At 36.5% G+C, this 25,416-nt stretch overlaps 3 protein-coding genes across 3 annotated transcripts in view; 1 reads left to right on the top strand and 2 right to left on the bottom strand.

Annotated features, from left to right (window-relative positions):
- Positions 1-231: 231 nt before the first annotated feature.
- On the bottom strand, positions 232-15,274 carry LOC141298102 (next to BRCA1 gene 1 protein-like). Its single transcript, XM_073828612.1, has 21 exons — positions 15,066-15,274; positions 14,597-14,659; positions 13,736-13,754; positions 13,598-13,620; positions 13,280-13,462; positions 13,032-13,109; positions 12,097-12,311; positions 11,461-11,580; positions 10,315-10,566; positions 9,915-10,074; positions 9,580-9,825; positions 7,603-7,725; positions 7,432-7,507; positions 7,207-7,317; positions 6,477-6,653; positions 5,641-5,772; positions 5,051-5,516; positions 4,877-4,959; positions 3,744-3,810; positions 3,302-3,404; positions 232-1,142 (listed from the first exon to the last, which is right to left on the bottom strand). The coding sequence occupies exons 1-21, from the start codon at positions 15,165-15,167 to the stop codon at positions 963-965; spliced, it is 2,979 nt and encodes a 992-aa protein (XP_073684713.1). The 5' UTR covers positions 15,168-15,274; the 3' UTR covers positions 232-962.
- A 2,801-nt stretch (positions 15,275-18,075) lies between these two features.
- Positions 18,076-23,619, top strand: LOC141297410 (proteasome activator complex subunit 3-like). The gene is made up of 11 exons (XM_073827848.1): positions 18,076-18,209; positions 18,826-18,858; positions 18,956-19,018; positions 19,145-19,249; positions 19,426-19,474; positions 21,027-21,145; positions 21,230-21,298; positions 21,531-21,598; positions 21,670-21,724; positions 21,822-21,908; positions 22,775-23,619. Exons 1-11 carry the CDS (start codon positions 18,168-18,170, stop codon positions 22,853-22,855), a joined length of 771 nt encoding a protein of 256 aa, XP_073683949.1. The 5' UTR covers positions 18,076-18,167; the 3' UTR covers positions 22,856-23,619.
- Positions 23,620-23,794: 175 nt separating this feature from the next.
- LOC141297409 (src kinase-associated phosphoprotein 1-like) overlaps positions 23,795-25,416 on the bottom strand; it is a 35,648-nt gene continuing 34,026 nt past the window's right edge. The window contains exons 12-13 of the mRNA XM_073827847.1: positions 24,856-24,949; positions 23,795-24,594 (exon numbers count right to left, since the gene is read on the bottom strand). Coding sequence (XP_073683948.1) covers positions 24,857-24,949 — 93 coding nt within the window. The 3' untranslated portion in view covers positions 23,795-24,594; position 24,856. The remainder of the gene's footprint in view (positions 24,595-24,855; positions 24,950-25,416) is intronic.

The raw sequence follows: 25,416 nt of genomic DNA, 5'->3' as shown, positions 1-25,416 counted from the left end.
AAAAAGAGAAACAAAATCAAAATCTCAGGGGTTGGGGAATCTGTGCTCAGTTCCTGTCTCACAGGAGGAAGCTGACGAAAGGAGTAACTATTTTAACCTTTAGAACATTCCGTTGTTTCAGCAAGTCAGATGCGTGTACATTAACCAAACATACTTTTGCTGATTGGGGGATTCAAACAATAGCACGAAGATTCATGCTTTTGCAAAGCAAACAACTCAAACACACAGAAATCATTTTGGAATGTTTTTTTATTCACTGTGTTGGACACAAAAAGCCATGTTGATAAGCCTTCAGTTCATAGTAATACATTGCACATGAAAATGACAAAGATGGAGCCTAGCAAAAACTCTGATCAATCAATCACTGGTTTGGTTAAGCATGACTAAAACACTCATTGCACATTCCTATAGGTTTGGCAGCCCAACACCTTAGTGTGACATATGAATTAGTGTGATATACAAATATAGAGGTCACTGTGACAAATAACAAAATCAATACAGGCTTTTCTTTTTATATCTTTCCTCTGAGAGGCAAAAGTGCTAGAACAAACCGAAACCCTTTGGGCATTGTCTTAAATTTATCCCTCTTATCTAATCAAGCCGTACAAAAGATACCTGAAGCCTAGCTAACAGCAGTCTATATGTGTTAGTAGGGCACACACACACTGAATAAAGATAGCATTAAGACCGCTTATTAAACCTTATGTTGTTTCCCCATTCATAATGTCCTATATAAACATGAAACTAAAATTGTACAATCAAGTAATTGCATCATTGCAGCTATAAGGATACAGTTCTCTTTTTTCCAAAGTCCAAACTATTTCTCTAACAAAACAACATCAGACATTTTCAGAGAACATTTCATCATTTCACCATTCCCCCACTCCTGTTCTGACAGAATGCTGCGACACGATGAAATCATTTACAATTCTTACACTTTATTTGAGGTTGCTCGGTGCTTCCTAGTGTCTTGAGATGTGCCATTCGCTGTCGGTCAACTGCACCAGCTCGTTGACCACATCAAGCAAGTTGTAGTGATGCTTTCTCAGCAACCTTTGATTGAGCAGCTGGTTACTGAAACCCATCTCCTGTAATACAGCCATCATGGAGGCATCCTCGCAGGCTGGGTCAACAGCAGGCCGCTGAAAAACAAGCAAACTAAAGTTAATATGTTGAACGTCACTCACATTCCAAGACTAGGATTTAGAGATAATAAGGAATGCAGAAAATCCAGACTGAAGCACACAATGCATGATGCAGCTACAATGATTATAGGACCAGTGTAGCTAAGTCTGCGATTTTCCCACAGGATGTTTTTTTATGTCTGCAGGTTGAAGCAAATTTTACCAGGGTAACCCATCAAACAAAAATTTTATTTTACCCCCCGGAATGCAATTTTTACTGGAGACGAGTAGCAATTGGTTGGGTTTTGTGAAAACCTGGCAACCCTGTATAGGACCAAATTTTTGCATTCAGTTTTTTCTGCTGTTCAAAAATTTAGGGTCAGTAAGATTTCAGAACCTGATCTCATGATGAAAACATACCTGTGGGAACTTTTTCACAAGATGTGTCATGTATGTTTCGTGATGTATTCAATGTGAAATATCCACTAAGTGACGCTAAAAGACTTGAAATGTCTGTTGAGTGGCGCTATGAATCTAATGCTCTGTGAACAAAAGCGAATGTGACGTAAAAACACAATAGCAAGTGTTTACATACACCTTGCAGAATCTGCAAAAAGTAATTTTTTTTACCAAAATAGGAGGGATCATACAAAATGCATGTTATCTTTTTATTTAGTACTGACCTGAATAAGATGTTTTTTAACATAAAATAAATTTACAAATGTAGACCACACCACAGAAAATTATAAAAAAAAAAATTAAAAAATGAGCCCATTCAAAAGTTTACATAACCTTGATTCTTAATACTGTGGTTTTACCTGAATGATCCACATTTGTGATTTTTTTTTTTTTTTTAGTGATAGTCCCTTATTTGTCTTGAACAGTTAAACTGCCTGCTGTTCTTCAGAAAAATCCTTCAGGTCCCACAAATTCTTTGGTTTTTCAGCATTTTTGCATATTTGAACCCTTTCCAACAAATTTTAAGATCCATCTTTTCACACTGAGGACATCTGAGGGACTCATATGCAACTATTACATAAAGCTTAAACACTCACTGATGCTCCAAAATGAAAAATGATGCATTATCAAGATGTGTACATTTTTCTTATTTTGCCTGTCATATATTTTTTCATTTAATATTGTCTTTCAATAGCTACAGAAGATCTTTACATGTTTCCCAGAAGACGAAATAAGTTAAATTTACCCTGATCTTTAAATTCAAAAAGTTTTCGCCCCCGGCTCTTAATGCATTGTGTTTCCTTCTAAAGCATCAATGATGTTTGATCCTTCTGTTTGAACCATCTTATTTAGGTCAGTACTAAATAAAAAATAAAAAAATAAAAAAATCACATGCATTTTGTATGCTCCCTCTTATTTTGGTAAAATAATAAACACCTTGCAGAATCTGCAAAATGGATCTAAACTTTTGACCTCAACTGTTTAATAACCCGTAGCAGATCTATACAGGTGGAGGGTTTCAGAGGAAACATGAAACCCTACATGTTTCCTCTAAAAAGAAACAGCGTAGACACAAGCTGATTGTTCCATGTTGCACATATGCAACATGAACCAATCCGCTTGTGCCAAGTAGTTTAATGTCCTGAATATCATCAGTTTGCGTTAACGACCCATCAGCCTTCGCCATCTACAGTTTCATGACAGAACTTGGCATTTCAAATAAATGCTGTTCTTTTGAACCTTTTTATTCAAAGAATCCTGATAATAGAAACATATCATGGTTTCCACAAAAATATTAAGCACCAAGACATTGTTTTTAACATTGATAATGATAAGATATTTTTCTTTAGCACCAAATTGGCATATTGGAATGATTTCTGAAGGATCATGTGACACTGAAGACTGAAGTAATGGCTGCTGAAAATTCACAGGAATAAATGACAGTTATTTAAAACTAATAATATTTAACCATTTTTGATTAAATACAGCCTTGGTGAGCATAAAAGACTTCTTTCAGAAATATCATACTGACCCCAATCTTACGGTAGTGTAATAAAAAGAAAAAAAGATATACAGTAGTCATCATTTGAAGTGGATCAAAAAAGTTCCATCAAAGTTGTCCTAAAACAAAAAAAGGGTCTTGTTTTGGTTTTAGGACAACTAGTGGCTGTTTATGTTCTGGTCTAGTGTGTTGTGCACTGATAAGGAAAATGTCTCACCTGTGCAGGTGTGTTCTGGCCTGTAAAGAGTGCTTTATAAGCAGAGGCAGCCACAGAGAGAGCTCCCTTCACCAGCCCCTCTGTCAGACCACCGTGACGTGCCCTGCAGAAGAATAAAAACAGGAACAAAAGGTTGTGTCATAACAGCAGCGTGCCAACAAAACATTCATGAAACCGTCATGAAGCAAAACTAGAGGAGAACTACATAAATAATGCAACCTAAAGTGCAAAATGGTGTGCATATTTAATTGTAAACCATACTATGCCAACAAAGAAAACATCTGTGGTGAACCACAGGAAAACTTGTCTGCAGAGCTACTTCCTCTTCTGCTGCATTCAAGCCTTTCTCACTTTTCTAAAACATGTGTCCTGAAATAAATCTTATAATAAGATGCATGTAACCTTATTAGCTCAATAAGATGACCTCACGGTGTTGTTATACCTGAGATCCTGGGAGCCACAGGTCTCAAAGGCACTAACAGGGGCCTCTAAATGAGCTGATCTGCAACCTAGAGCAAAGACATGCAATTGTGTCACACACTTTTTTTTTAACCAACATTTAGCTAATGTCTTTAACACTTAAACATTATTCACACACACACACACACACACACACACACACACTTAGTTTTTATTTAAATATAAATAAACATTTTTAGCCAAAATTATAACACTGTTGCAGTCGAGAAACTTTTTTTTTTTTTTTTCACATCTGACACTGAAGGTGTTTCTCAATGTCAAGGATACGTCCTTGGCAGGACTGGTCCTTCCAAGTCACTTCCTTCAGAGGCTAGGCGAGGCTCCTCTTAAGCATTCGGAGAACACATAAATGGAACAGGCTAGCAAGTGCACGTTATTGCGTCATTACCTCAGTGAAAGGTCCGCTCTTATCATTCATTTAAAAATAATTACATCCATTTCGTCAAATTGACCCTGCACTGTTTAAACACACTTGACAGTCAAAAAATCAATATGATTAAAAAGGAGTTTATTGATTTAAAAACGATTATATTGCCTGAGTGAACAAAACTGCGTCCATAGCAACGCTCTGTTTTTCATGGCAACCGTGTGCCGTTTACTTCGCGGTTGTCTGTTATCTATAAATAACACACCGGAATTCAACCAAGCCATTGTAATAATATTTGATATTTAAAAATATTTATAATTTAACAACTATTTGTTAAAGACTTATCCTATCTCACAAACAAGTTTATTTTTAATTTCCCCAACTACACCATTTTTACCCTATTGAGCAGAATGATCCCTTCATTCCCTTCATGACTCCGCTAACGTCCGACATTTGTATTTTTGAACAAGATAGCAAAGCTGCGCGCATAGGATTGTGGGTGATTTTAGAGCGCGAAGAGCGCGAAGGCTACACTTATGCATCCTTTCCTGTGTATGGGATATTTTTCGAATGAAGGACACAGTCCTTGGTTGAAATTCCGAGGATCCTCGACATTGGAACAGTCCTTCGACGGATGACGATGACGTAGCATCCTCGAAATTCTGGCTTCCGAGGATCCTTCCTTGACATTGAGAAACGCCTTGAGTCTATCAGATGTGGAAACTCACCACTTGAGTCATCATCAGGTTGACATGAGGTGTTGTCTTCAGAGGCCCCTGGTCCTGACTCAAGATCATGAGATCTCACTGATCTGCAGAAGAATCATGAAGCGATTAAACCGAATGAAAGTCAATGCATAATATTATATTGCATCCTGCATTATTCTCCGAATGCATTTTAACCTGTGGGTTCGAAGAGATGGAGGTGGTGAAAGAGTTATGGGTGGAGGTACCATCTCTGGAATTAGAGGAGGAGTGTCCAGTATCTGAGAGGTGCAGAGCATCCGGTTCAGGCTGTTCTGAAGAGCTGGAACAGGGATGGGTTCCTCGTTTTCTCCTTCGGCCGTGCTCGGGATTTGCGGTGCCTCTGGCTCGTTGGCAAGAGGGACTGCAGGCTGGGACATTGCTGAGCTATACATCGATTCTCCCAGGGGCCTGGAAGTATCGAAGCAGTCAGGCAGGATGACAATGTAGTCCTCTGATGAGGCAGAGGACACCTGGCTGCTCACCTCATCCCACTCTCCTGCTTCTTCCTCTTTTTCTTGATCATTTTCATGTCCCTTTTGTTCCACTTCCTCTTCGTTCTCATCCTGTGCAGCTGGGTCCGTATAGAGGTTTTCATTTGAGCCAATCAATGCTTCTGAAAAGACTGTGAAAATAACCAAGTGTAAATTGAAAGAAGATTCAGCTTAAGCATGCATTAAAGGCATGCTTATTTTTAGCACTGCTTTCACAGCAACTGTAGCATTACAGACAACAATAAACATACACACCTGGCATGACAGGTTCCTCTGTTATAACTGGCTTTGGCACAGGGACTGGAGCCTCTGGCCTGTTTATGATTGCCAAAGGTCTGTTGTTTTTCACCAGCAATGATCTCTCCTGAAAGCGAACGGTGTCGCAAACTGCAAAATGATTGGCACAATGATTGGCATCTAAAATATCTACTGGGGAAATGAACAAAATTGAGTTCTGTGAGCACTAAGGATGCAACAAAAGCATATAATATCGTGATATGAAGTCCGCAGTATGATATTTATTGCGATATTTAAAAAAAAAAAAAAAAAAAGACAAAGACTTGGAAAGAACAATTTTGTACATTTTAAAGTTGTACAAAGTATTCTAACACAGTCTGAGAGTTCAAAATAAGAGCTCCAACCCATGCTCTTAAGAAAACTTTATTCAGAAAAAGTCAGTGAATTGACTTGAACCTGAACTTTAAAGGGGACTCAACCCTCTTTTTATTTTTGATATACTGTCTCAGTCTAATTTATATTGAAATAAAGCATAACTGGTGGCCATTGCATAGTCTGAACGAAGTGCATGCTTCGCTTTGAAACACACAGCGAAAACAGACTTTATTAAGCCATATTGTGCTTTAGGTTTTAGTTCATTTTTAAGATACTGTGTCAAAGCATAATTTCCCAAAACACAACTTTCAAGATATTTTATGTTAGAAAGTTTAAATATATTAAAAAAAAACTACACTTACTGCTCGGAAGACTTATCGTTTCATATCGTCATATGACCACGATAATATCGCAATATCACGATATTGATAATACCGTTACATCCCTAGTGAGCACTAATACAGAAGACCAAAGCTCACCATCATGCCTCCTCATGTTGGGCCGAGACCTGCGTTGAGGCTTGCGCTCTGGTTCCTCCTCGAGAGTAAGAGAGCGAATTACAGTCTCGCACACAAACTGGGTCCCACTGATGTCTTCATCTCCTTCCTCATTGCCGGGAACGTCCAGAAGTTCATTCTGTCTCTGAGGCTGCAACACTAACAGAGAACAAGCCACATCAGTATCAATAATCAGTCTGTGATTCAATAACAAAGGCTTTGATTCACAAACAGATCATTTTAAATCTGGTTATAAAATGTAAAAAACTAATTGGAGTGAATGTAAAAAGTGTAGTATCATTTTTTGGCAAAAGCCACTTTATTTTTGTTTTCTTTGCACACAAAAAGTATTCTCGTAGCTTCATAAAATTAAGGTTGAACCACTGATGTCACGTGGATTATTTTAACAATGTCTTTACTACCTTTCTGGGCCTTGCAGTACTACGTGGTAGTTCTGTTGCCATCTATGCAGGGTCAGAAAGCTCTCGGATTTCATCAAAAATATCTTAATTTATGTTCCGAAGATGACCAAAGGTCTTACAGGTTTGGAACGACATGAGGGTGAGTAATTAACATCAGAATTTTAATTTTTGGGTGAACTATCCCTTTAAAATCTTACAGACTGTAAACTTTTGAACGGTTTGCACGTGAAATACTGATTTCTGAGTTTATGAATAATTAGTAATTGAAATTCCACATAAGATGCCCTAACCTTGACTTTTTTTCCTGCCTGAATGTCCAGCCTCGACTTTGCTTAGCCCCATTCCGTGCTTTCCAAACGAGGGTCCATGATGAAGAAGTGGAGACACGCCGGGGGTCATATCTGAGGAGATTACACAATGACTCTAAAAAATGAGGCCAGACTAATTATGCACAGTTTGTTGATAATCAGACCCTGAGGAAATATTACATAATTGTGACCAAAATTAAGCCTTACCAGCTGGAGTGTTGGCTGGGACTTTCTCCAACTCTTGCACAATGTTTATATCCAGTAACTCGAAGGACAACAGATCCTGGAAAACAACAAGACTTTGGACATTAGTAGATAAGCACACATCACTGAACAAACATAATGTTTGTGTGTCTTTGTGTCCAACAACGCACATACCTGTGCTGTCAATAAGTCCACAGAGGGGATGTAGTATTCTCTCCGGGAGCTGGTAGATGCTTCACAATCTCTGGTGCCTGACCAGAACATGCCATCTTTCCTCATAAGACAGAGATCGGTTCTCTACAAGAGAAGATATTAAAATATTTGAGGACCCTTAAAACAGCAATATTTGAAAACAATAAAGGGACAGTTCACCCAAAAATGAAAATTCTCTCATTAATTAATCACCTTCATGTTATTCCAAACATGTAAGACCTTCATTCATCTTTGGAACACAAATTAAGATATTTTTGATGAAATCCGAGAGCTTTTTGACTCTGCATAGACAGCAATGCAACTGACATGTTCAAGGCCCAAAAAGGTTGTAAGGACATCGTTAAAATAGTCCATGTGACATCAGTGGTTCAACCATAATGTTTTGAGGCTATGAGAATACTTCTTGTAAAGTTGTTATTTTTGTTTTCTTTACGCACAAAAAATATTCTTGTAGCTTCATAACATTACGGTCAAACTACTGCATTGCTGTCTATCAAAAATATCTTAATTTGTGTTCAGAAGATGAACAAAGGTCTTACAGGTTTAAAACGACATGAGGAAGAGTAATTAATGACCAGTGTTGGGAAGGTTACTTTGGAAATGTAATAGGTTACAGATTACAAGTTACTTGATTTAAAATTCAAATTTAAACCAGGGAGAGTTTATTTTACAGTAGCACTCAACATTGATTATTGTCAGACTTTCAAAATCCTTCATCACTTGAATAAAGTAAGGGATAATAAACATCTTTATTTTGCGGTAACAACTGGCTACATTATCAACAACATTATCCCACTTATTACACAACTGCTTTATAGATTATTAAGATTTAGGTCAAAATTATTAGACACGAAACACTGATCTGAGTTGAAATATTTGAACGCAAAGCTTCCATGAAGAAATCAGTTGCTAGCAAACGGCAAGTTCAAATTAGACATTTTAGGTATACAGTGCAGTCTTACCAGTTTTCTTACACAACATTTCACACATAAATAATTAAGGAAGTAGTACTAGTTTGTTAGTTATCTTATAATCCATTACAGTGTACAAAAAATGGCAGCAGCTTCATTTGTATGAAACAATAGAGTGAGTCCATTTGTCCACATAATATTGAATTAAGCTTTAATCATTTATTAGCTAACCAAACACAAAGCTTCCGCCAAGAAAAATGATCAAGCATATAGCACTGACTTAGGTTGCCCTGAATGTCGTGACTGACCAATCAGAATCAAGCATTCCACTTTTTTTTTTTTTTTTTTTGGGGGGGGGTCTTTTTATGCCTTTTATTGTGATAGGACAGTAGAGAGATGACAGGAAAGAGCTGGGAGGAGAGAGAAGAGCGGGATCGGCAAAGGACCTCGAGACGGGAATCATACTAGGGTCACCGTGAGCGCAGTTGCACTATCTGTCATAACAAGATCATAACATAAATAACATCATGAGAAATAGTTTAATAGCTGTGATACTGGGTTTGAAATTAAATGTTTGCATAGTTATGACAGGAAACACAAGCATCTAACAATGCCTTGGAAAAAACAATCTTAAAAAATAAAGTATATTTATAAACCCAAATAGGAAAAAAAAACAATAAGCATGTGTCCTATTCTGTGTCCTAAACTCCTGAAACATTGGTGTCTCATTTTAGAGCATTCAATGCAATTTATGAAAGAAGTCAATTAAATCTGTAAGTGGGGGTGAGTGTGTGAAAAAAATCAAATGTAATCCCCTTTGTAATCTCTGGCATTTTTCAGAATTAACTGTAATTTAATTACACACGTTTTCTCAGTAACTGTAACTAATTACAATTACATTTATTTTGTAATTAAATTACGTAATTCCGTTACATGTAACTAGTTACTCCCCAACACTGTTAATGACAGAATTTTCATTTTTGGGTGAACTATCCCTTTAAGGTACTATAGTTTAAAATTGACTCACCAGTGATTTGCTGCAGTGGATGGACTTCTGCTCTGCATTTGGCACCACTACAATGCTACACCACACTCTGGGCCCAAACTGCACCCCGCAGTGTGCCAGGCGCCAATGAGATGTGTAGGTGCCCTCCAGCAGGGGTGCCACAAACGCCACGCTCACCACACCGACCTGACCTGGCTGCAGAAAGGGCACTGCAACTTCTTTTTGCTCCCGTGTTCCCAGGGTCAGGTTGCCCCACATAAACTTCAACTACAAAAGACACAACATACATGCAAAAACAGCCCACAACATGTGTGGAAACGCATTTATTTCAACCTATAGTGAGTTTCAAAAAGTACCTTGGTATCCGAAGTCCAGCTGATGTTGCCAGTGTTCCTCATCTTCCAGTACTTGATGAACTTGGTGCCTGGCTCCAGACAAGTGCCATCTGGTAGATTCTCATCCAGAAACAAGGCAGTCATTGTGGGCACCAAGGTGGAGCAGGAGACCTTGGGACCCCTGGTTTGAGTGCACAGAGGATCGTCAGAACAGCTTTGTTTCAGCGTCTGTCTTTTCCTTGAAGCTCATATCAAAAAAAGTACAAAAAGGACGTAATACATAAAGGCAGCGGGTGCATTTTGAGGTAGTTCCATCCACTTGCCAGCGATAACTCAACTATAACAGACAATGTGATAATGATTGTTCTGGGCTGGGTAGGGAGGTCAACCCAGCCCTGACCCCTCTCAGTGTGGCCCTTACTCTGGACTGGATGTTTGAGGGTCTGGGCACAGGGACGGAGCTGGGGCTGGTCCTGGGCCTAGAGATGTGACGGGAGCGGGGGCAAGGCCCGAGGTGCTGGTCCCATTGGAGGCTCCACTCCACAGCAGACCTCTCTTCTCCAACCTCAGCTTCTTCTTGATCTCCTTCACCTCGGCCTTCAGCTGCCTCCGCTCCGCTTTCAGCCGCTGTCTCTCTGCTTTTCTCACCGTCCTGTCACCCCGCCTCAGAAACCTGAGAACAAGCCGAAATTAATCAAATTCAATTAGCAAGTGTAATTATATCTCTTAACACCATTCAGGCTAAGTAGAAGATAGTAGGGCTGAGAACCAATGTCTTGATTCTGAGGCAGTGGGAATCGAAAATCAATTCCAAATTGATCAAATCTATTGACTCATCTTTAAAGGGATAGTTCACCCATAAAAGAAAATTCTGTCATTAATTACTCACCCTCATGTTGAACACAAATTAAGATACTTTTAATGAAATTCAACAGCTTTGAGCATCAGCATAGACAGCGGTGAAAATGCTATGTACAAGGCCCAGAAAGGTAGTAAGGACATTGTTAAAATAGTCCATTTGACATCAGTGACTCAACCTTAATTTTACGAAGCTACAAGAACATTTTTGTGTCCAAAGAAAACAAAATTAATGGCTTCATTCAAAAATGTCTTCTCTTCTGTGTCAGTCTTTGACACGCATTCACAAAAGAGAAAAAAAATTGTTAAATAAAGCTGATATTTTTGTTTTCTTTGTGCACAAAAAGTATTCTTGTAGCTTCATAAAACCAGGTTGAACCACTGAAGTCCTATGGACTATTTTATTGATTTCCTTACTACCTTTCTGTGCCTTAAACGTGTCAGTTCCGTTGTTGTTTATGCAGGGTCAGAAAACTCTTAGATTTCATCAAAAACATCTTAATTTGTGTTCTGAAGATGAACGAAGGTCTTACAAGTTTAGAACGACATGAGAGTGAGTCATTTATGACAGAATTTTCATTTTTGGATTAACTTGAACCTTTAGTTCAGTTTAGGTAGGAATGTTCCTCCCAAACAACAGTGAGGAATAAATTCTAGAATCGATTCCAGGACCCCATGATGAAAACAAAAAGTGTTTATTTTGGCTTGCCTGGGTTCCGGAGTAACTCCACGTTCAGGGACAGACAAAGGAGTCCTTGTTCTCTTTAGGTTGTGGCTGGGATCGTGTTTATGACTACATGGCTCACATAAGATGCAAGATGGACAAACACTGCAAATAGAAGGATAATGTTTCATACAGAACTTGACATCCTGTAATTCCATTTTTTTTCAAATGTGACCCTGGACCACAAAACCAGTCAGAAGGGTTGAAATTTATACATACAAATAAGCTTTCCATTGATGTATGGTTTGTTAGGATAGGTCAATATTTGGCAGAGATACAGCTATTTGAAAATCTGGAATCTGAGGTGCAAAAAATCTAAATATTGAGAAAATCACCTTTAGATTTGACCAAATTAAGTTCTTAGCATTGCATATTACTAATCAAAAATTAAGTTTTGATATATTTATGGTAGGACATTTACAAAATATTTTCATGAGGCAAGATCTTTACTTAATATCCTAATGCTTTTTGGCATAAAAGAAAAATGTATAATTTTGACTCATACAATTTAATTTTGGCTATTGCTACACATATACTCGTACTACTTAAGACTGGTTTTGTGGTCCATTTTTTTTTTTTTATAAAGAGTCCTTTGTAAGACAAGTTTTAGGACATTCTCACCTGCACTGATATCCCCCTCCAGTGGCTGGTCCTTTGCAATTACTACAATTTGGAGTTGAGCTAGAGGCCCTTAGCGTGGTGGAGCTCGTAGCTTTCTGAGTGCCAGAAGTGCTTGGCTCCTCCGCGGGAGGATCCAAGGCTCTGTGTGTGCAACACTGGCCAGAAAACTCACTACACATCCTGTCCACCACCTCCCTTACCACTTGATCTTTGAACTGAAAAAAAGATTGAGAACAATATAGCAACAATTTGAACCAGATTCAACATTAAAGCAGAAGTTCACTTCCAGAACAAAAATTTACAGATAATTTACTCACCCCCAAGATGTCTTTCTTTTATCAGTCATAAAGAAATCAGAATTTCTTTCTATTTAGTGGACTTCTATGGTGTCCCCGAGTTTGAACTTCCAAAATGCAGTTTAAACGAAGCTTCAAAGGGCTCTAAACGATCCCGGCCGAGGAAGAAGGGTCTTATCTAGTCTTACCTAGAGAAGGGTCTTATCTTTTCTTGAAAAAATAATTATATACTTTTTAACCTCAAATGCATTAAGGTTAAAAAGCATATAAATTGTAACTTTTTTTTTTTTGAAAATAACCAATCATTTCACTAGATGAGACCATTTTTCCTCAGCTGAGATCGTTTAGAGCCCTTTGAAGCTTCATTTAAACTGCATTTTGGAAGTTCAGACTCAGGGGCACCATAGAAAACCACTATATAGAGATAAATCCTGAAATGTTTTCTTTAAAAAAAAATTTCTTTATGACTGAAGAAAGAAAGACATGAACATTTTGGATGAGAAAGGGGTGAGTAAATTATCTGTAAATTATTATGAGATGCTAGTTTCTCATGTTTTTCTCAGGTGCAATTTTATTATTAAAATCAAAAGCAAAGATCTATAAAATTATAAATATATCTTTTTTTTTAGGATACAGTACCCTGTCCATGTAGGATTTGAACCATGTTGGTACTGCTTCCTCTTCAGTTTTCATCCCTTTGTTTTCTTTGGCCACAGCCTGTTTAAGGAAAACAACAGAAACAGGTTTTCTCAGTCTGAGATGATCTCAGTTTGTCCATTATTATTCACAACGTCTTATTCATCAAAATAGGCATGAACTAATAAACAGCTCACACTATAAAAATGACATATAAGATGTTTCATTGCTAAAGACTGAAAACTGCTTACCGAGTCCCGCTCGGGGGTCACCTGGGTCTCCTTGTCTGCCATCTTGACCCTTGCTCGATACGGCGGAGCTGGTCTAGGATCTATCTTTAGTTCCTTCAGCTCTGCCTTTACTGCACCACCCTCTGCCTGACCCTTCATCTTATAGACATTCATATGTAGCTGGTTGGCCTGCTTAAATGCACTCTAAATGAAAAATATAATGACAACACTGCGTTAAAATTTGTTTAATTATGATCATTATAATGATGCCTTTGTGCAGCATGGCTCAGCTTTGTCTTATGCATCACACAAAAGATAAAAAAAGATTAGTGTTCTTACCTTTAGAGCTTCTGTATATTCATCTGTGATAATGATAATAAAAATAGTAATTAATATAAACAATAATATTTTTATTCACTTTAATATCAATATATGAACACGCAGATAACATATTTGGTGATTGAATGTATTACATACCTTGACTGTTTATGCACACCTGTAAAAATAAGAAGACAAAGTCAACAGAAGTACTTTTGAAAATACATTCATAACCATAAAAAGTCGATGGACTGTTGTCAAACTTGTACTTAAAAAAATACACTACAAGTCATAATTTTTTTAACAGTTTTTAAATAAATCTCTTCTACTCACCAAGCCTGCATTTATTTGATCCAAAATACAGCAAAAGCAGTAATATTGTGAAATATTTTTACTATTTAAAATAACTGCTTTCCATTTGAATACATTTTAAAATGTAATTTATTTCTGTTATCAAAGCTAAATTTTCTGAATCATTACTCCAGTCTTCAGTGTTACATGATCCTTCAGAAATCATTCTAATATGTTGATTTGCAGTTCAAGAAACATTTTTATTATTGTTATTATTATCAATGTTCAAAACAATTAGGTACATTTTTTTAGGATTCTTTGATGACATTATACACATTATACACTATACCATTCACTATACCAACATAATCACAGCATAATATATTGTCAACATAATAATAATAATAATAATAATAAATGTTTTTTAAGCAGTAATTTCTGAAGGATTGTGTGACTGGAGTAATCACAGGAATAAATTACATTTTAAAATATATTCAAATAGAAAACAGTTATTTTAAATAGTACAAATATTTTAAAATTGTACAGTTTTGCTGTACTTTGGATCAAATAAACACAGGCTTAGTGAGCAGAAGCGACTTCTTTAAAAAAACATTACAAATCTTACTGTTCAAAAACATTTAACTGGTAGTGTACAATCCATCAATGAACAACTATGAAATCACATTTACATTCAAAATGATATAAACTCGTTATTAAACTGTTATTTACCTCCTCGTTGTCCTCGTCAAAATATTTCACTTGAAAATGGCTCAAGCCGAATGTAGTTTTAATCTAGAAGTTATAAAAAGGTAACAATGTAAACAAACACCATCAGAAACTAGAGACTTTGTTAAAGACGTCGAAGAGTTACAGGCAGATTCGAGTGAAAATCGATATTCTCCAACGTTACCCTTTATTTACAAGCTGTCATCTGATTTATGGCCGAACAGAAAGGTCAAGAGCAAATGACAGATATTGTTGCAATTTATATCACTATGGTTTGTTTAAAAAGACCCAACTGTGATATATGTTAAGACATATCTGCTATAATAGGATTAAATGTTTAGACTGAAGGTTAAACGTCTTATACCCTCCGGTTAAGGTTTGTTTATGTAGGCCTCGGCTACGGCCTTCCAGGACCAAGAAATGTAAACGTCCCCACATAAACGCCACCCAGCAAGGCTTAATGACTCCTTACCCAGGCCTCCACAGTCTCCCACTGTGCTTTGTTCGTGTCCAAGACTGGAAATTTCTTCACGTTGCCCCTAAAGTTCACTTTGACAGTGACGGGGAGGTTCATGGCTATTAGCCAGAGTCAACTAATGCGTTTGATGCGGGGATGTGACGCTCTAAATGCCCGTGGTGGTGTCAACACTGTCAGACTTGTCTTTTGCGTTCTTGTTTACATCGTTGATTCGGACACGCCCCCAACACGCGTCAGAGGAAGTGTGTCAGATTTACTTTACGTTTTATTATTATTAAAAAAAATAAAATGAAACACATTTAAAGGCTCGTGAAAGTATTTAACTGGTTCTTGTAAGTGCCTATCTTGTGATTCCATTAAATAATATTTTACAGTGAAAAATATGACGCACGCATGCACCCTGCGTCTTTCGAAGTCGTCCTGAACATAGATGTATGAATAGATAGATACCGTTTAGCTATGCTTATTGATTTGGTTCTGCATCTCTCTCACATGATATCAGATTTAAAAATAGATAAAAAGGTTTGAAGACAAACTTTAAGTTGGCTTAAAAAAGCCTAGTCAGAAAGTTTGAAGTAATTTTAAAAGCTTAAAGTTTAAAGGTTTTCAGTTTGAAATAGTTGTAATTGGCTAGTTTTTAAAAGCTAAAAACCAACTAATGCCAGCTTATTGAAATTAAAGCTAAAGACCAGTTGAAACCAGCTTAAGTAACAAAAAACAGCTAAAATCACTTGTTTAAAAAAAGCTAAAAGCAGCTGATTTAGCAACAAAGGCTAAAAACCAGCTTTAACTAATTGATGTAGCAAAAAAACTATTAATTTAGTTAAAACCAGGTAAAACTACCAATTAACCAGTTAATTTAGTGTAAACAAGGTAAAAAAAACTGCTAAAACCAGTTGATTTAGCAAAAAAATGGCTAACTCCAGCTGATTTAGCAAAAAACATCTTAAAACCAGCTGATTTAACAAAAAGCCATCTAAATAACAGCTAAAACCACTCGATTTAGCAAAAAAAACAATCTGAATCCAGTTAATTTAGTGAAAACAAGCTAAAAAGAAAAAACAGCTAAAAGCAGCTGATTAAGCAACAAAAGCTAAAAACCAGTTGATTTAGCAAAAAACAATTATTGTCGTGAAACCCAGCTAAAACCATGTAAAACTAGCGAAACCCAGCTAAAAACAGTTGTTTTAACAAAAAGGCAAGCTACAAACCAAGCTGAAACCAGTCGATTTAGCAAAAACAGAGCTTAAAACAAGCTGATTCCATTAAAAAACATTTAACGAAAACCAGCTAAAACCAACCGACTCAACAAAAACCAGCTAAAACCACTTGATTTAGAAAAAAACAGCTAAAACCAGCTGATTTAGCAACAAAAACAACTGTAACTAGTTAATTTAGTGTAAACAATGTAAAAAAAAAACAGCTAAAACACCAGCTGAATTAGCTAACACCAGTTAAACCCAACTAAAATCAGCTGATTTAACAAAAAGCCAGCTAAAAAAACAGCTAAAACCACTTGATTTAGCAAAAAAAAATTCTGAATCCAGTTAATTTAGTGAAAACAAACTTAAAAGAAAAAACAGCTAAAAGCAGCTGATTAAGCAACAAAAGCTAAAAACCAGCTAAAACCAGTTCATTTAGCAAAAAAAAAAAAAAAAACACATCTGAATCCAGTTAATTTAGTGAAAAAACAAGCTAAAAAAACAGGTAAAACTAGCTGAACCCATCTTAAACCAGCTGATTCCGATCAAAAAACAAACCACTCAACAAAAACCAGCTAAAATAATTCATTACATTTATACAGCACTTGATTGGCACTCAAAGCACTTTACATTATGCGGTCGGGGGATCTCCTCATCCATCACCAGTGCAGCATCCACCTGGATGATGCGACGGCAGCCATAGTACGCCAGAACGCCCAGCACACACCAACTTATTGGTGGAGAGGAGACAGAGTGAAGAAGCCAGTCAGTAGAAGTGGGGATGATTAGGAGGCTGTGATGGTCAGAGGCCAATGGGCAAATTTGGCCAGGATGCCGAGGTCACACTCTTTTCGAAAGACATCCTAGAATTTTTAATGACCACAGAGAGTCAGGACCATACTTTTCAGATGTCTCATCCGAAGGACGGTGCTTTTTGACACTATAATGTCCCTGTTACTATACTGGGGTTCTAGGACCCACACAGATCACAGGGTGAGCAACCCCTGTCACTAACACTTCTTCCAGCCGAAACCTAGTTTTCCCAGGAGGTCTCCCATCCAGGTACTCAACCCTGTAGCTTACTTGGGCTACAGGGTGATATGGCTGCCAGAAAAATCAGCTGATTTAGCAAAAAACACCTTAAAACCAGTTAAACCCAACCTAATTGCTAATTTAACAAAAAGCCAGCTAATAAACAGCTTTAAAAAAAAAGCTAAAACCAGCTTATTTACCAAAAAAACAGCTAAAACCAGCAAAGTTTGCTAATAACCAGTTAAAACCCGATGATTTAGCAAAAAACAGCTAAAAGCCAGTTAACTCAGACTAAAACCAGCAGATTTAGCAAAAAAAACAGCTAAAAACAGCTGATTCAGCAAAAAGCCAACTAAAACCACCTAATTTAGTATAAAAAAAAACACTTAAAACAGCTAAAGCCAGCTAATTTAGCAAAACCAGCCTAAAACTTGCTAAAAACCAGTTGATTTAGCAAAGCAACCAGCTATAAACCCATGTGATTCAGTAAAAATACAAATAAAACCAATTAAATGTAGCCTAAGTCGGTTGTCTAGTCTAGTCTAGGCTAAAACTTTTAGCTGAAAATAGCTGGTTTAAACTTGGTTGGTCTTTTAACGGGTCTCTCGGCTTTACCAGCTAAGACCAGACTGACCAGCTAAAAACACTTTCAAACCAGCCTGGGCGACGAGCCAAATCAGATAGATGGATGCACAGCTACGAAACAGATGTGAGAGCTATGTATTCATATCTATGGTCGCGAAGCGTTCACGTCATCTAAAAGCGCGCAAGTGCCTTGTGGCTGACAGCAGTTAGTGAGCCACACGGTTAGTTAATGCTTTTAGGACAATCCCTTACTTTCCTCGATTATTGAATTAATACGATGTCTTCGCTTCTTAAGGTGGACAATGAAATCAAAACAAAGGTAAATGTCTCGTCCCTTCTCCTATTTAAATAACGAGCACTCAAATTGAACTGTTTGTAAGCTTGTAGCTTGCGGCTAGCCGGCTTGCGCATGAGTTGCCTCGTGAGCGTGTTAGCCAACTTTTACGCTCACATATGCTTGTGAAATCAGTTGCGTTTTAAGACAGAAAATACATATTGAAGTAAAGTATGTGAGGATTATACTTATCAGACATTCGGGTTGAAGCCAGAGCTCACACATGTGCGTTTACCGCGAGGGTGTGGATGAAGCGTGTTTTTAGCACAGCAGCATTTCGCTGCTGGAGAAGTGCATAGTGTTTTCAGCACGATTTTAACATCAGTCAAATAAAAGTATATTAAAGCCGGTAATTATGTTGGCAAACGATTACGTTACGGTGAAGATCGCGAGGTTAACAAGTCAAGGGAGAGCGGGAAACGGCTCGATTACATGTACATGCTGTAAACATTCAGCGTCTTAAAATAGAAGGGCCAACGGTTTTTTTCTGAAAGTGATTGACTTTCAAATATATTATTTTAAAAACCGTGACAGTAAAAATCAGATTGTGGGTTGAATGTCTTGTGGTTTATAATTATGTGAATATTTATTGTCTTGTCAGGTTGATGCTTTCAGGGAACGAATTACAGCAGAGGTAAACCATTACTGCACCTACCCAGACTTTATATATAAATGGATATGGATTTTTGTGTGGCTATTGGACAGCTTATTATTAAATTATTCAAATTTAGGCTGAAGACTTGGTTGCTAACTTTTTCCCGAAGAAACTGTTAGAGCTGGACCAGTTTTTGAAGGTAAGTTTAATAATTGAAAAATGATGCATTCTTGACATTTACTTTTTCATGTGTGCTTTGTGTGATGTTTGTAATTTGTGTGACGAGCCTTTTGATTTTACATCTTGATTTTTTTTTTTAATCTAGGAGCCTACTATTAATATCCGTGAGCTGAAAGAAATTCATTCAGAGATCAATTTGACAGTGCCAGACCCAATTCTACTTACAGACATCCACGATGGGCTAGAGGGGGTAAGAAGCCATTTTTCAAGTTTCTTCTACATTCATCCATCAAAGTCAGTTCAAGTTGAAAGAGTGTTGTAAAGTCTTTGAATAGGATGGGATAAGTTTCTGTTGCTGCTTGCAAACATTGTATGTTTGAAATAAAACAAAGACCAGCTAGTAACCTTGAAATATTTTCTCAATAGCAAAATGCTAAAAAGAGGAAACTCGAAGATGGTGCAGGAGATGACAAAGGTGGGTTTTCCTGCTTAATAAAAACTGTATCTTTAATTTAGCAAAAAAAATGGAAACCTATACCAAAACATCCTACCCTCACTCTTCCTTACATTATCTTGTGGCCCTGTTTACACCTGGTATTAAAGTGATCGTTTACCCAAAAATGAAAATTCTGTTATTAATTACTCACCCTCATGTCCTTCCAAACCCGTGAGACCTTCGTTCATCTACGAAACACAAATTAAGATATTTTTGATGAAATCCTACAGCTGTCTGACCCTGCATAGACAGCAATGCAACTGACATGTTCAAGGCCCAGAAAAGTACTAAGGAATCTTATGAAATCTTGTGAAAGTACAATGAAAACTGACACAGAAGAGAAAAAATAGTTCTAAGATGCTTTTTTGTAAATCCGTCACAAGTTGACAACACTAAATACAGGTGTAAATGGGGTTTAAAAAGTTGAGTTTGTCTACTTACAACCACTTCCAGAGGTAGTTAACTCATTAGATTAAATTTGCTTTTGCAGTCTATTTGAACCAAACCACATGGATTATGATCAATGTCAATCTACATACTTTTGTCCTTTGCTTGCCTTCCCGCTCGCTTGTAAGGTTTGTACATTCAGTAGTACTCACAAGCGCTCCTGCAAAAGAGTTGTAGAGTAAGACAAAATCACAAGATGTGTTTGAACACTTGAGGATTAGTTCACTCCTGAAGTAAAATATCCTGATAATTTACTCACCCCAATGTCATCCAAGATGTTAATGTCATTCTTTCATCAGTTGAAAAGGCTCTTGGGGAAAAAATACCAGGATTTTTCTTAATATAGTGGACTTCAATGGGGGGATCGTCAGGTTGAAGGTCCAAATTGCACTTTTAGTGCAGCTTTAAAGGGCTCTGCAAAATCCTAGCTGAGGAATAAGGGTCTTATCTAGCGAATTTGGATATGCTTGTCTTGCACTAGTATTGCAATGCGCGTCTGTGACTTCCTGCAGTACGTAATCACATTGAAAAGGTGTGGTTAGTTCATCTATGTACTTTGGTTGAAAAAGGTAGGTTAGGGTGAAAAACTACATCTTATTTTCTCCTTTAACTTTGAAATCGTCCAACGTCATTTTTTTCTTTTTTGTAAAAGGCTTTTGATTTCCTTTGCACGTTTGATGTGTAAACACTGGGACTGTACTTTCGCCTACTGTACGTCACACATGACTTTTCCAATGTGACTACGTAATCATAATGCATGAAGTCGTGGATGCAGAGCTAGTGCAAGATGAGCATTTGTGGTTAAAAAAGATCTAAATTATTACTTTATTTAGAAAATGACTGAAAAATCCTGGAATGTTTTCCTCAGAAACCTTAATTTCTTCTCAACTGAACAAAGAAAGACATGAAGATCTTGAATGACTTGGGGGTGAGTAAATGATCAGGAAATTTCAATTCTGGAGTGAACTAATCCTTTAATACCAGATGGAAACAGTAATGCGTCTCGCCTGACCGTGTGTGATCACATCACTGAAAGCGCATGTTAGCACCCAGTGAAAACAAAGTCTGTGATTTCTGTTTGTAGTTGGCGGGACCAAGGTCTTTGTCATGCCTGGTGGAATGATGAAAAGCAATGGCAAGCTGGTGGAACTGATTGAAAAAGTCAAACCTGAAATCAGAACTCTCATAGAAAAATGCAACACGGTAAGGCTATGTTACCATAGTCTCAGACATGCTCTCACTGATTAAAAGCGTGTTGGACAAATGTTGTTTTCATTTGTTTTATAGGTCAAGATGTGGGTTCAGTTGTTAATCCCAAGAATAGAAGATGGCAACAATTTTGGTGTCTCAATTCAGGTATGGTGCCACATTTTTTTCAGTTTGCTCCACTAAAGGACTTGTAATAACATGAGCTACATTTGTTGTAGGCAGATATAACAGGACGAGCAGTGATCCTTCACAATTTGCTGTAATTTTTTTTTGTTGTTTAAAAAGACTTTCATTTGACTTTCAGGAAATGTCAAATGAAAAAAGAAATGATCAGGTGATTAGCTTGTGCTGTGATTCTGTTTATCTTCACTATCCACAGGAGGAGACGGTGGCTGAACTCAGAACAGTGGAAGGGGAAGCAGCTGCTTTCTTAGATCAGATATCCAGGTATGTTAGTCAAATAAAGATTTATTATTCATTTATTTTCCTTCGTATTTTTAAAATACTTTGTTTTACAGGTACTACATAACAAGGGCAAAGCTGGTTTCCAAAATAGCAAAATACCCTCATGTTGTAAGTCATATTGAGTCAACATGCATAGTATTTAGATCAGGAATTCAGTAATTATTTGAAATATGTAATGATGTATAATATATTTTGACTGTTACAGGAGGATTATCGTCGCACAGTGACCGAGATTGATGAGAAGGAATACATCAGTCTCAAGATTATAGTGTCAGAACTGAGAAATCAATATGTAAGTATTGCCATAACAGTATTAATGGGAATAATTTTGAAGATTATCTGTACTGTATGTACAGTTGAAGTTGACTTCAACTGTACATACACCTTGCAGAATTTGCAGAATGTTAATTATTTTACCAACATTAGAGGGATTATATAAAATGCATGTTATTTAGTACTAACCTGAATAATTCACATTGAAGATGTTTACAAAAGAAAGATAGTTCACAAAGAGAAAATAAGTTGAATTTATAAAAATGACCCCCATTCAAAAATGTACATACTCTTGAGTCATGCAAGTATCTTCTGTAGCTTCTGAAGGGCAGTACTAAATGGAAAAAATGTGTGATATTTAGGCTAAATAGGAAAAATGTTCACGCCTTCATTCTGTTCAAAAGTTTACACCCCTGGCTCTTAATGAATTGTTTTTCATTCTGAAGCATCAGTGAGCGTTTGAACCTTCTGTAATAGTTGCATATGAGTCCCTCAGTTGTCCTCAGTGTGAAAAGATGGATCTCAAAATCATACAGTCATTGTTGGAAAGGGTTCAAAAACCAAAGAATTTCTCAAGAACAGCAAACTCATGAACAACTATCACTAAACTGGTAACAACAAAAAGAATCAAGTGTATGTAAACTTTTGAACAAGGTAATTTTTATAAATTCAGCTATTATTTTCTCTTGTGGACTATGTAAACATCTTTTAGGCAAAATATCTTATTCGGGTCAGTACTAAATAAAAAATAACATGCATTTTGTATGATCCCTCTTATTTTAGTTATTTAACATTCGTGTAAGGTGTAGACTTTTGACTTCAACTGTATGTACTGTCTGGGAGTTGTTGTGATAACTGATTTAATAAAGCAACATTTTCTTGCAGGTAACATTACATGACATGATCTTGAAGAACATCGAAAAGATCAAGAGGCCGAGGAGCAGCAACACCGATGCTCTGTACTAAGATCCCCTCCCCTTTCATTCTTGGCCCGTTCTTCCACCATTTGGAGCTAGTTTAGCCTTCAGGTGGTTCTAGAGCAGTCCCGTCACCCATTACACCCAGGCCAAGAGAAGGACCGCTCAATCCGGCCTGATAGAACATGCCACTTAAGATAGAAATGTAAAATATGGTCACTATTTTAAACCCTTTAAAATGAGCCCTTTTTGATTTTGCTTTTTTTGGGTTTCTTAGTGGACAGTATAAATGTATAAAGGCAGAGCCTGAACACGCATCCCGAGGAAACTGTCTCAGATTTGTTTTTCTTTATTTAATTAAAGAAACATTTCAAGGTGGATTTCATTTTTTTTTTTTTTTTTTTTTTATCTTTTGCAAAGCCAAAATCCATGTAGGTCTGTTTTTGAATCCATTTCAAGTATTTCTCAGCCTCCTTAGGGGTTACATGATTATGGATCTACCCATGATGGTTGGTTTCTCTGGTCGAGAAGCAGTGAAGCTCTTATTGATGCTGTATTTCACTTAAGCAGGTTACGTTGTTCATCTGATATGTACGTGTAGGCTAAAGTGGAAGCGAGGCAGTTATTGTGCAAAGTTTTATTTGGAGTGCGTGCTGACAGTTATTACATGGTGGAATATTATATTTTCATCTGAAATAACTGATTCGTCAAATTCTGGAAGCTTTTTATGGTTTCTTTTTGTCCAGTTTTAAGAGTGATACATTTTGCTGAATAAACTATTGTTTTTACAATACATTTAAGGCACGTCATTAACTGCTGCTTTTGTGTTGTGCTTTTTTCCTGAATATTTTTCTCATTTTATCCATATTATAGAATACTCAAAGTATATTTAAGTTCAAAGTGGCAAGGCTTTTTATTTTAAGTTGAGGTGTGACATGTTATTTCTATGGAGTAATACAAATGCAGAGTTAGGAAAAGTCTTCAACATACTAAAGAATACTTTATAACAATGTTTTTTTTCAGTCACGGCCTAAATTGTGCATTAAAAAAAGATTGTAGTCAATATTTAAGTGATGATAAATGAGATGTTGGGAAAAGTAGTTTTTGCTCTACAAATGTTTTCATATGTTCACCATTTGCATAAATGTGACCCTGGACCACAAAACCAGTCTTAAGTAGCACAGGTACATTTGTTGCAATATCCAAAAATACATTGTATCGGTCAAAATGATCAATTTTACTTTTATGCTAAAAATCATTAGGATATTAAGTAAAGATCATGTTCCATGCAGATGTTTTATATTATTCCTACCATCAATAAATCAAAACTTAATTTTTGATTAGTAATATGCATTCCTAAGAACTTCATTTGGACAACTCTTAAGGTGATTTTCTCAATATTTAGATTTATTTTTTCAGATGTATAAATCTCAATTGAAAAAAAAATGACCCTTATGACTGGTTTTGTGGCCCAGGGTCACAGATGTCATTTATGTTTGAATAAATCAGAAAACCATGACTTAGATTTAGATAAGCCTCTTAGTGTGCACTAATTATGCAAGATACATATATATATATATATATATATATATATATATATATATATAGGTGTCTATACACAAAGAATATTGTAAGAAACGTGGTCTCAGGGTTTAGGTTCAAGAAATGGACTAAAATGCAATTTTACTTGAATACACGTTGTAATCTAATCATAGACCGTTTCCAAACCATGACAGGTGTTGAAGTGTTATATCGCTGAACATTCTCTGATCGTCACAAAAAGCAAACCTGGAAGAGAAAACAAGAACATGTAATACCAATTTGAATAATCTAAATTTGTTCATCTAAAATAATCATGTCATATATCTTTGTAGTTGCAATAATTTCCAGCAGGTGTCAGCATGGAGGGACTGAATTTAATTCTGAAGCAATTTTGCAACTTTTTCAACTTTAAAACAGTGGTAAAGTTTATTGACAATTACATAATCTCAAACTATAAATTTAAGATGGGTTTCTTCATGCGCAGAATGATTCTGTGAATGTAAGTACCTCATAGAATATAAGCAGGATGTAAAAACTCCTTGGGGACTATGCCAATAGCACCATTCATCTCTCCGACCCACCATCCATGGATGTTATATTCCTAGTTTTGAAAGACAGAAATACAGACTTGTGTGAGGATCTGCTCAATGATCAGAAGACACCACCGTACAGTTATTTTTCAACTGATTTAGTTCAAAGGTAACACATTGGATGAATTTCATCATATTAGATAGGAAATATAAAATCAATTCATCAGCAAATTTTCTTAGCCATTTTTGCATACACTACCAGTCAAAAGTTTTTGAACAGTAAGACTTTTAATGTTTGTTAAAGTAAAGAAGTCTCTTCTGCTCATCAAGCCTGCATTTATATGATCCAAAGTACAGCAAAAACAGTAAGATTTTGAAATATTTTACTATTTACTTTGTATTTAAATATATTTTAAAATGTAATTTATTCCTGCGATTTCAAAGCTGATTTTTTAGCATTATTACTCCAATCACAGGATCCTTTAGAAATTTTATTTCAGATAAATGCTGAGCTTTGGATCTTTCTACTCAAAGACAC

Source organism: Garra rufa, chromosome 22, assembly GCF_049309525.1.
Source record: "Garra rufa chromosome 22, GarRuf1.0, whole genome shotgun sequence".
NCBI lineage: Eukaryota > Metazoa > Chordata > Actinopteri > Cypriniformes > Cyprinidae > Garra > Garra rufa.
The sequence above is the reverse complement of the archived record's forward strand: the minus strand, read 5'-3'. Positions and strand labels throughout refer to the sequence as shown.

Bases quoted from the DNA above. Each gene is read 5' to 3' on its own strand.
- LOC141298102 (XM_073828612.1), bottom strand. From the start codon at position 15,167: ATGAACCTCCCCGTCACTGTCAAAGTGAACTTTAGGGGCAACGTGAAG. The intron at 7,318-7,431 runs GTAAGGCTTAAT...TAATCTCCTCAG, and splicing joins CCCAGCCAACACTCCAGCTG to ATATGACCCCCGGCGTGTCT. The intron at 3,405-3,743 runs GTATAACAACAC...ATTCTTCTGCAG, and splicing joins TGTGGCTCCCAGGATCTCAG to GGCACGTCACGGTGGTCTGA.
- LOC141297410 (XM_073827848.1), top strand. From the start codon at position 18,168: ATGTCTTCGCTTCTTAAGGTGGACAATGAAATCAAAACAAAG. The intron at 21,599-21,669 runs GTATGTTAGTCA...TTTGTTTTACAG, and splicing joins TTCTTAGATCAGATATCCAG to GTACTACATAACAAGGGCAA. The intron at 21,725-21,821 runs GTAAGTCATATT...TGACTGTTACAG, and splicing joins TAGCAAAATACCCTCATGTT to GAGGATTATCGTCGCACAGT.